Below are 11,073 nucleotides of genomic sequence, written 5' to 3'. Positions count from 1 at the left end.
ATGTTTTCTGTCTCCCAGGTGGAAGCGAGATGGAGCAGCCGGCAGGTGTCGCCGGGTGCGGCGGCCACGCTGCAGCTGAGCACGCCGGGGCCGGCACTGTGCGCGCTCTCCGCCCTCGACAGCGCCGCGCTCTGGCTGCAGCCCCAGCCACCGCTCAAGGACACGCTGCTTCAGGCCCTCAAGAAACTGGTCGAAGCCCATAGAAACCTCACGGAGTACGACGCCGCGGGAGAGTGCTTCCTAAGTTAGTACACTCAACAAAGTCAGTTATAATTGAATACATTATTATATAAAAGAGCACGTTCAATCTATTTTCTAGCCTGATCCTCTACATTTTCTGACTATGGAACTCTCGGTATTCCAGCAAGCGATGCTGCGGAGCTACCTTCTAGCGGCTTGGAGCTGACGCGCTCGTGGCTGGCGGCTGCGGGCGTGCGCGCTCTGGGTGAAGCCCCGCCCCCACGTCGCTGCGGCTCCGCCCCTGCACCAGCTCCCCTCATGCAGCACGACGATATGCAGCCCAGGACTGACTTCTCTGAGGTACAACTTTCAATACCAGATTTATTAACTTTAAGAAAACGGCATTAAAAAATCATCAACATAGTTGAACTAAATTATGCAGCCTTTTATAATACTGCCCCGTTATGTTCTTCCTTATCTTTACCCAACTATACGTTAATTTATATTAGTTTAGAATCTTGGAATCAAGTAGCTAATGTTCGGAACTTAAACGCTTTGCCAAACTTACGGCAAAGAGAACAAGATAATTACAGATTAAGCCAATCTAGTAGACTACTTCTCATCGCAAAAGCAACCTTAATATAATCACAATTAGGATCAAATTATGTTGGTTAAAACTTGTGTGTCTCCTGCAATCTGCAGTGTCATGTGAAATTTAATAATGTATGTTATGAGGCGAGGCTGCCGACTAAAGTGTCCTCAGAGGTTCGAACTTATACTTAAACGTTGTTTATTAGCGCTTAGCGACATCTAGCGAACGACAACGTGCTCTATAATTTGCAATTAGAACTCTATACAAGTTTAACCTAAGTAAAATATGACCTAAACCAAACCAATGAAATGGTCAGGAAATCAGTTGCACTCTGTGGCACACGCCTCCAGGGCAGTCTGATGAGTGTGCTGTTTAATTTTAGCCTCCTTTCCCTTTCAACCCTTTTCTCATAAGGTAAAGATGGGATGGTAATATAATGGAGGGGGGGGGGGGGGTCGCATGCGAACGGGAAATATACTCTCTGTGCGTACTCTTCCTCCTCCTTTGATTAATGGCAACGTATCTGCAATTGCGGATGTCTACGGGCAGTGGCTGTTTCGCTATTTAGGCTAATTTAGGCTGCTCGTTTGCTTTTCATAAAAAAATATGACTTGCATCTATGGTCCTTCGAGTCGGATTACACTCTGCCCGTGTTACAGGCATGGCTGTGGCGTCTGGTGGCGGTAGGCCTAAACGGCAGCGCGACGAGCACTGCACGTGCGCCCGACTCCATCACCCTGTACGAGGCGGGCGCCGTCTGTCTCGCTAAGACAGGCATCGCCATATCCAGCCCCGCTGTACTGCAAGTGAGCTAAAACATAAGTCTTCTGGCAAGAGAAATGTCTGAAAGTTTTCGTAAGAAAATCAAATGATTTCAGATGAAAATTTACTTTATTTATTTTAGAATACTTTGTTGTGAAAATAATGCTTCAATCTTCTTATTTTTAGATTCGTTTACATTGATGTTGTTATTAATTCCAGGTGTTCCGCGAATTCTTCATACATGCTGACGCCCCCAAAACATTGCGTCGTGGTGATAACACTATAATACGCTATCGTCTCTTCAACTACTTATTTGAACCACTGAGCGTGAGTACAAATATACCCTTAATTGTAAAATATATTTTTAGATAAAAAAAACACTAAAGAGGTTTAATAATATTTTCTGTTCAGTTATTGTTTGTTATCTCTGACCGTGCAATTCTGAGACCGAAAGCCCCGTTTAAAATATATCGTCATCCCAGTCATTATCATTTTTGGTGTAATGATAAGAAGGTTCCAACTATGTACTTAAGTACTCGTTAATTAGCCTATAAGATGTGTCTAAATAAGTGCATCAAAATCTATGGTTCTCAGGTTCAAATCCAAGTTTTAGCAGACCCTCACCTAGAGGGCGCTAACCGCATCGAGACTGCGTGCGTGTCAGCGCGCGGCAGTGCGGCGCGGCGCGTCGAGGTGCGCGCACGCGTGCCCGGCGCCGCGCGGCTGCGTATACGTGCGCAGGCAACCAGCGACAATAAATGTGGCTCCACCAACAGGAATAACGTCAGGTTAACAACTTTAATATGAGACAGTTAAAAAGTTAAGTGTTCACAAATTTATAACCATGGGTTTTCATTATGAGACATTAGTAGAGCCCCTAATATCGGTTAAATACTTCAAAAAGACACGTGTCAAGTGGAAATAATTCCGCGTCCAGTTTGATGAGTGTGCTTGTCGGAGGCCGAATTTAACTCCTCTTCCCCTTTTCACACTTTTCCTACAAAGAAAAGAGTGAGAATGGGAACTGGATTTGGCGGGGAAGGGGACGCATAAGGATGCGTCCTTTTCTTTTGTGTTTAAAAGTAGGCAACGTAATGTTATGTTAATCTGAAATTTAACTATTATTACAGTGATGAAATAATAATAGAAATACAAGTAGAGCCTGAAGGTGTGCCGGTACAAGAACACAAGTCCACAATGCTCTGTGCACCAGGTACACTATCATCCTTCTAATTCAAACTAGAAATATTTATAACCACAGACAAACTGCACATTTCTTATGTGAATATTGTACCCAGGGCCGGTTTTAGCATTTGCAGCGCCCTTGGTTTTTTCGTGGTGCCCCCTTTTTTTGGTGTCGGGAGAAACTTCCAAAGATCTTAGGGTGCCCTGGGCGGACGACTAATCTCTCCCTACTTTAACGTCGCTACTGCTTGTGCCCAGGGTCGTCTGAACCGATGGGGTCCAATGTGACGTGGAGTTGGGAGCAGTCCGCGGCGGTGGTGGGCACCGAGAACCTCACTGTATGGGCTGTGTCCGACGGTATCGGACCATTGCTCGCCGTAAGTATAACATGATAACTTTCAATGCTATAATTATTCGAATTCTTAAAACAAACTTGAATATTGTAAAGGCTACTTAAGGTAAACGACCATAACTATTGAGTTATGGCCAATATTTACAATGCATGTATCCTTTAATTAGTTGTAATATTGTAATGTGTCAGGACGCGGACGCGTTGGTGTCGCTGCCGCGTGGCTGCGGGGAGCAGAACATGGCGCGCCTGGCGACCAACCTGCTGGCGCTGCGCGTGCTCGACCCGCGCGCACCCGCAGCACTCGCAGCCAGGGAACATGTCGCTAGAGGTCAGCTTACACAACCACGAACAGCTATTTTTACACATCACAATCGTATTACTATAGCCAAGAGGCCAAAGAAAATATCGATGAAATCCGTTTTTGTAGATTAACTAGCTGACGCTCGCAAACCCGTCCACGCGGAATTAAAAAAAAACTTTAAGTAGACTATTTGTTCTTCCGGTCTGTGTTATACATCTGTGCTAAATCTCATCAATATCTAGTCATAGATCATAATAGCTTCTAAATTATTGTTTTTACATACGTTGTGATGTTAATAAATATGTATGAACATTATGTTTCAGGCTTCACTCGCCAGCTGCAGTACTCGCACGCTGGGGGCGGGTTCAGCGCGTTCGGTCCCGCAGACCCCGCCCCCTCCACCTGGCTCACCGCCTTCTCTCTGCGATACATGCACTCTGCTTACCATGTATGTACCTCACATAACTATGAAACTCTTTTGATGAATATACCACGTTTGCTGCAATACCACCACCACACAGAAGACAGGCGTCAATTCTACATATCAGTCTGATGAGTATACATTCCGAATGTCTAAGTTGACTCCTCTTTCCCACTCTTTTCTTGTAAGGATTTGACGAAAAAAAAAAACAAATAGAGGGGGTGAAATATCCTCTTTCTGTCAACTCCGTCGATTAAAGGTAGTAGGTATATATCTAAATCTATAAAGATTTAATTAAGGAATGTTGTAGTTAAATGTTTATGAGTGTAGGTGCTATCCCCGGGTTTGCCCGCGCCCCCCGCACTGCGGCTGGCGGAGCGCTGGTTGCTTAGTCAGCAGATGGAAAACGGCTGCTTCCGAAACGAAGGACAGGTCTTCCACACTGAACTCAAGGTATCTGAAGTCTGATTCAATGGAAATTTCAAATTATAACAAACTAGCTTTTGCTCTCGTCTTGTAATGTGCGGAATGAAGAAACAAAGTAATTGCTTATGTGTTATTCCAAACTATATTCTATATATTTGCCAAATTCTATCTAGATCTATTCAGCCCTTCTGGAGATACCTAGTTATAAATATTATTCATATTACTTAGCAAATAATTGTCACAAGACATTGTCAAGGGTCGTTTTCAAATCTATTTATTTATAATGAATAACAAATTTTTAAAAAAAATTTGGTTAAAAAACCCCGTTCGTTCTATATAATCTCCATAAAAGCTGGACCGATTTTGACGAAACTTTTACTAAAAACTAGCTAATAAACACGGGAATAACATAGACAATTTTTTTTTAATTCCACGTTGAAGAATTCGCAAACAACTATTAAACCACTTATCTTTAATAACAGGGTGGCTTAGATGAAGATGGAGAAATAGCCAGCGTTGCTCTTACCGCGTATGTGATCACATCACTCATAGAGGGCGCTGCAGACGTTCCTCTCAGAGTCATTCGCAACTCACTCTCTTGTCTTCGAGCTTTCCCTCTCTCTAAATCTAAAACTCACACGGGAGTGTACGCACACTCTCTTCTCGCATACGCCCTCATGCGCCTCAGGAAGTACGAGGAAGATTTGAGGAGAACCAATGAAGCTTACTTACGAGAAAAAGAAGTCGCCAGCGGATTAATGGAGGATGAGGAGTTGAGGGAACTGGTGCTGCTGCTTAAACTGGCTAAGAGGAATAAGGAGTACGTGTATTGGGAAACTGGTGAGTTTATTTATTGATAAAATATTTTTGTTTGTTCGTAATCTCGCGTTTGTTCCGAATAATCTCCGCAACGGTCTGACATAATTTGACAGGACTTTGACCTGAAGGGGAATTCTTTTAAAATTTGCGCTGATGAAGTTGTGGGCGACGGCTATTCGACGCTTATACGACCATTGATAGTATATCAAGCCTCTTTGTCACTGGATCTTTAAAAGAGTATAATGTTGGGATTGATAAAAGATTTGTGTGTACGTGTGTAGGTTCGCTGGCTACATCAATAGAAGCGAGTGGGTACGGTCTGCTGGCGCTGCGGCGATGCGGCGCGGCGCTGCGTGCCACCTGCGCTGCTGACGCGCGCGCTGTGCTGCGCTGGCTGGCCTCACACACCGGCCCTACCGGAGGATTCCTCTCCACACAGGTACATTACCCACATATCTTTATGGACAGGCTAAAAGACCTAGTATTTTTGTGCCTATTTCATTTTTGATGGTCGGTTTATATAAGCAAAAATCAAATAGGCACAAATTACTATGTCTTATAGCCAGTCTATTTATAAAGGTCAGTACGCTGAAACACAGACTATTTTCATTGATATTTTGTGAATTAAAAACTATCAAAAAATATCTGGCAGCGGTGGGATTCGAACCCACGCCTCCGAAGAGACTGGTGCCTTAAACCAGCGCCTTAGACCGCTCGGCCACGCTACCATATCTTAGACAATTGAAACATGAAATAAAATCTACAATATATTCAAATAAGCCTTGTTTCCACTAGGATACACTAGTAGCAATGGAGGCTATAATCGCATGGTCGTCGCACACTCAGCCAGCCAACCTGAGTGTGTCAGTGAGCAGCGAGTCTGCCAGGTCCAGCATCAGCGTGGTGCCGGGCAACAGGCTGCCCGCCCTCCTCAACATGGGCACTGGTCACCATCTCACTATCTCTGTTGAAGGTATACAAATAATGTTGATAAAAGTAGACAGTTGCCAATTTTTATTGCAAATATGTATAATGATTGATCTATAGTTATTAATAAAAAAAAGTATAATGTATTTGCGTTGCTAAAAACTAAAAACCATTTTTTTTTGTCTGTGTGTCTTCAATGCAATGTTTGTTCCGAGTAATGTATGGACAGATTTTAACAAGAATTTGACTGTAAGATAGTTATTTTATAAGCTACTTTTTCAGCCTGCTTAGAAAATAAAGAGGTATCAAGTCAAACGTATATTTTTAACCAGTGATGCTCCAAATTTGTTAATTATTTTTTATTGCAGAGGGGTGCTTGTAGATGGGTGTCATTATTAATATACTAGCTGTCACCCGCGCCTTCGTCCGCGCGGTATTAAAAAAAAACTTAATTAGTAGCATATGTGTTCGTCCAGTTTATGCCAAATTTCATCGAGATCCATGCAGCTGTTCTGCTGGAGATACGTTCACACATCCATCCATCCATCCATCCAAACATTCGCATTTATAATAATAGTAAGATAAACATATACCAGGCAGTGGTTGCGGTGTGGTGCAGGCGACGCGCACCTACAACACGTTGTCCAGCAAGCAGGGCGCATCCTCGCTGCGGCCGCTGCGGGCGCTGCGGGCGCTGGTGGCGGTGCGCACTGACGGCATCTTCCACTGCCGCGACAACAACACCTCCTGCTTCTGCGCTGCCATCATAGAGGTAACACCTTCAACACCGTTATACCATCAACCTTATCCCTACGGAAGGTCGGCACAGTTCTACTCCATACAACTCTATTAGTCGTCATATCCTCTTTCAAGCAATCCATACTTTCTTTGTTCTTTCTCTTTAAGCTTAGTTCTCAATTTAATAGCAGTAAAGCCACAGACAGAAATGACGCGGAACTGGTGTGTGCATGGAGAACAAAATAGTAATCCATTTTCCGTATCTTTCTTATAAGCTAATTAGTATAATTTCATATAAGCTATAAGTGGTCCCTTGATGCTTTTAGCTAATAATTTTTTCCGCTTGCTTGTTTGCTAGACTATTCGACATCTATGCTAAATTTCATCGAGATCCATGCAGCCGTTCTGGAGATACCTTTTAACAAACATTCATCTTAACATCTTATCATTGAATAGTTAATGTAAAATGTATGCGATGTGTAGGTGTGCGCGCTGTGGGGCGGCGGGTTCCCGCAGATGGCGCTGCTGGAGGTGTGGCTGCCGGGCGGGTACGCGGCTGACGCTCGCCGCCTCTACCAGCATCTGCAGCCCCAACACTTGCGTCAGTTCAGTTACACCTACCTCCTACCATACATTTATACAAAAACACCAACACTTACGCTCGTAACCCACACGGATAGCTAGAGAAGGTATAAATCCATCTGGGACGGCTCCGACCGTCTCTACCGCGTCATAAATTTCCTTCACTTAATCTTTCATACATTTACGTCGTTATTTTACATACATTTATGTTCTAAGGCATTCACAGAAATCAATACGGCTGCCAATGTCAGCGGTTAAGTAGTAGGAGACGGTGGCATTATCTTTTGACGAAGGCTACCCACTAGATGTCGCTCCACTAATCGTGGGTTTCTGAGACTATGAATTTAAAACATATTGTTATCTCTGTTTTGTCAAATATGAAAGACAGGAATGAAGATATGTTTTATACATTGATTTTGTAGTCAGAAATCCAGTGTAGGAGAGATAAATAATTTCCTTATGTAACAATTTCAGTGCTGCGTCGCATAGAGTTGTCCAACTCCGGCGGCAAGGTGACGCTGTACCTGGGGGCACGCGAGGGTGGGGGCACGCTGCCGCACCACCACCACCACTGCTTCACTCTGCACCTCGTGGGTCCACGCACCCTCACGCGACCCGCACATGTCAAACTCACTAACTACTACCAGCCCACAGTCAATGATGTACAGGTACCAACATATCTCACTATTTAAACGGAGATGATCAATCAAAAATATTTAATTTAGTTTTAAGTTATTCTTTACTTAAACATCTTTTCTTCTTTAGGAGCGTCGGTGGCTCAGGGGTCAAGCACTTGGCTTGCAATCTGCAGGTCCTGGGTTCGAATCCCGCCATGTACCAATGTGTTTTTCGATTTCCGATTTACATATGTACATTTATCAGACGTTCTTACGGTGAAAGAAAATATTGTGATGCAACCTGCACATATCTGAGAAGAAATTCAAAGATATGTGTGAAATCAACCAACCCGCAATTGGCCAGCGTGGTTGACTATGGCCTTATCACCCTTAACTTAAGGTAGGCTGCGAGCCCCTCGGTGGGGACGTATAGTGAGCTGATGATGATGATGACATCTTTTCTTAGGAGCTTTACTCGTTTATAATGATGACATAATCTATAAAGGATCTCCATCTTCTATTCATGTGTTTTTATTGACAACTATCTGACGCTCGCGACTTCGTCCGCGCAAAATTAAAAAAAAAAACTAGTAGCTCGTATGTTCTACATGTATGCCAAATTTCAGTAACATCCATACAACTGTTCTGGAGATACATTCTAACAAACATTCATCCAAACATTCGCATTTATAATATTAGTTAGATTTCAATCATCAACATCCACTGTATGTCCCCAACGTCAACCACGCTGGCCAAGTGCGGGTTGGTTGATTTCATACATGTCTTTGAATTTCTCAGATATGTGCAGCATCACGATGTTTTCCTTCACCGTAAAAACGTCAGATAAATGCACATACAATCGGAAATGGAAAAACACATTGGTACATGGCGGGATTCGACCCCAGGACCTGCTGATTGCAAGTCAAATGCTTGACCACTGAGACACCGACGCTCTGATTTCATTACTATACCTATAACATATAAATTATTAACACTTTTTAAATGTTATTTTATCTGGCAGATGTATACAATACCGGAGGATTGTCCGTCGCGTGTCTCACACGAGACTGACACATACCAACATACAGATAATTTATTCGCGAGTGCCAGATCTCTCGACACCGGGGAGATCATTATAAACAACGACTTTACATTTGAAGATTTACCTGAAGGTACACCACTTGATGATCCAATGTTTGAAAATCTAACAGAGAAAAAAGATACGAGAATCAAAAAAGAGAATCCTTCAAATATTAAAAATATAATTACAGATAAAAACATAACAAAACCAAAACAAAACGTAAAAGACAATTCAATAGATTATTCGACACTTTTGAATATTTTCCAATCACAAATTAATTATATTAATGGTGAAATAAATGAAATTATAAAACATAAATATCAAATTAATAACAAAACTATTATTGATAAACTAAATCCAACTACTACAGTTAAAAATAATATAACAGTTAGACCGAAAATAGATAATCCTAAATTATCTAGTTTCCACGTGATAGAATCAGATAAAGATCTAGAAGTTCCTACAGGAGTAGAAGGTCCTGTTCCTGCTGTAGTTCTCCCGCCAAAAGATTTTATCTTCAATTCTACAGGACCTGGTAAGTAATTTTTCTTTAATTTATATTTAACGATTAAACGTTCCTTTCTGAGAAGAAAATCTCTGTATATAACATATCGTCATCCCTTTGACAAAACTGAAATAACAAAAAACATATTGGTTTGATCTCAGAAACCTACTGTTAGAAAAGAAATAATGATAAAGTTAAATGAAACACGCAGATAAACTGAAATAAATATTATAAAAAAAGTAAAAGATTTCAAAGAAAGATTTTAAGAAGCCATCCATTTATAAAGGCTCCAACGTATATAATCGTCTCACATTTTTGACATTTTTTGCAAAATTTTTAACACGTTTGCATGCAATATTACGTTACAAAATACGTTTTTTAGGGTTCCGCACCTCATAGGAAAAAAACGGAACCCTTATAGGATCACTTTGTTGTCCGTCCGTCTGTCTGTCAAGACCCTTTTTATCAAAAACTCGTGAAGATATCAAGCTGGAATTTATTTAGATAAGAAACAGCTAAATGTAGAAATGGTGTTCACAGGGACATCAGAAACTTTCTGGCGAGCGATACAATCACCTGCAGACATAAACAAAAACGTTAGGGATAAAAGAAAACTAAACCACGCCTAGTAAATATTTAGTAGTATGCAATATAAATGTAAATTAACAGATAAAATATTATTTAAAAAACAATGAGAAGGTTTCATATCGATATAATTTTGTATTTTTTTTTTCTAATCGTTGGTTTCTGAGACCAAAATCCCTGTATAAAACATATCGCGTTCCATAATTGTCTTTGACAGAACAGAGATTACGTTTCATAAAGGGTTTTTGGGCTCAGAAACCAACTATTAGAGTTAATAAATAAGCTTAAAATGAGTTTTCACCGTTGTAACACTTCTATAACAACATTACCATCTCTGTTATTTTTCTCTTTTAAGGGAATATACATTATTCAAAATATTACATTTGAAAGTTTGATATATTTTTGTATGTGATTTTGTAAATTAATTATTTATCTTAACAATAAGACTAACTTCTATTAAAATGGATTTATTTCCAACTTTATATTAGCTACCTAAAGTGGATATTTAACATAATTTTCAAAACTACGTACAAAAACATCGTGAACTAAACAATAAAATTAATATTCATAATGTTAGTCTAAATTTATCTGTCTGGAATGCGTCTTGATAGACGTTTCTAGAACTCCGGGGAAGTGGACAAAATTATCACATCTCCGCCATTCTTAAATTAACTTTAAATTAGTATTAAATATATCGTAAGTAATTATTTATTAATATTGTAAGACTGAATAATATGACAAATGCCAATTATTTGTTGCCAATAAAAAAAAATGTGTCACGAATTCGTTTTTTTTTTGCTAACCTACTTGTTCTACGACAAAATACCAACATAAAGTGTTCATATGTATTACTTCATTTTATCTAGTAACTAGCTGTCGCCCGCGACTTCGTCCGCGCGGGATTATAAAATAGATGTTGGCCGATTCTCAGCCCTACTCAATATGCTCACAAAACTTCATGAGAATCGGTCAAGCCGTTTCGGAGGAGTATGGGAACGAA

General features: G+C 40.9%; 1 protein-coding gene and 1 non-coding gene across 2 annotated transcripts in view; one reads left to right on the top strand and one right to left on the bottom strand.

Annotated features, from left to right (window-relative positions):
- LOC106114010 (alpha-2-macroglobulin) overlaps positions 1–10,856 on the top strand; it is a 20,189-nt gene extending 9,333 nt beyond the window's left edge. The window contains exons 13-30 of the mRNA XM_013307070.1: positions 19–244; positions 365–540; positions 1,432–1,578; positions 1,754–1,861; positions 2,129–2,322; positions 2,665–2,747; positions 2,978–3,096; positions 3,261–3,399; positions 3,696–3,820; positions 4,124–4,246; positions 4,702–5,059; positions 5,320–5,477; positions 5,834–6,011; positions 6,562–6,737; positions 7,187–7,304; positions 7,760–7,953; positions 8,924–9,518; positions 10,029–10,856. Of these exons, the coding sequence (XP_013162524.1) occupies positions 19–244; positions 365–540; positions 1,432–1,578; positions 1,754–1,861; positions 2,129–2,322; positions 2,665–2,747; positions 2,978–3,096; positions 3,261–3,399; positions 3,696–3,820; positions 4,124–4,246; positions 4,702–5,059; positions 5,320–5,477; positions 5,834–6,011; positions 6,562–6,737; positions 7,187–7,304; positions 7,760–7,953; positions 8,924–9,518; positions 10,029–10,117 (3,306 nt within the window). The 3' untranslated portion in view covers positions 10,118–10,856. The remainder of the gene's footprint in view (positions 1–18; positions 245–364; positions 541–1,431; positions 1,579–1,753; positions 1,862–2,128; positions 2,323–2,664; positions 2,748–2,977; positions 3,097–3,260; positions 3,400–3,695; positions 3,821–4,123; positions 4,247–4,701; positions 5,060–5,319; positions 5,478–5,833; positions 6,012–6,561; positions 6,738–7,186; positions 7,305–7,759; positions 7,954–8,923; positions 9,519–10,028) is intronic.
- On the bottom strand, positions 5,685–5,766 carry TRNAL-AAG (transfer RNA leucine (anticodon AAG)). The gene has a single exon. It is a non-coding gene; the product is annotated as a tRNA-Leu (tRNA).
- Positions 10,857–11,073: the final 217 nt, after the last annotated feature.

The sequence above is a fragment of the Papilio xuthus genome, unplaced genomic scaffold (assembly GCF_000836235.2).
Source record: "Papilio xuthus unplaced genomic scaffold, Pxut_1.1 DF828142.1, whole genome shotgun sequence".
In the NCBI taxonomy this organism is placed as follows: Eukaryota; Metazoa; Arthropoda; class Insecta; order Lepidoptera; family Papilionidae; genus Papilio; species Papilio xuthus.
This window is presented reverse-complemented; position numbering and strand designations above follow the sequence as displayed.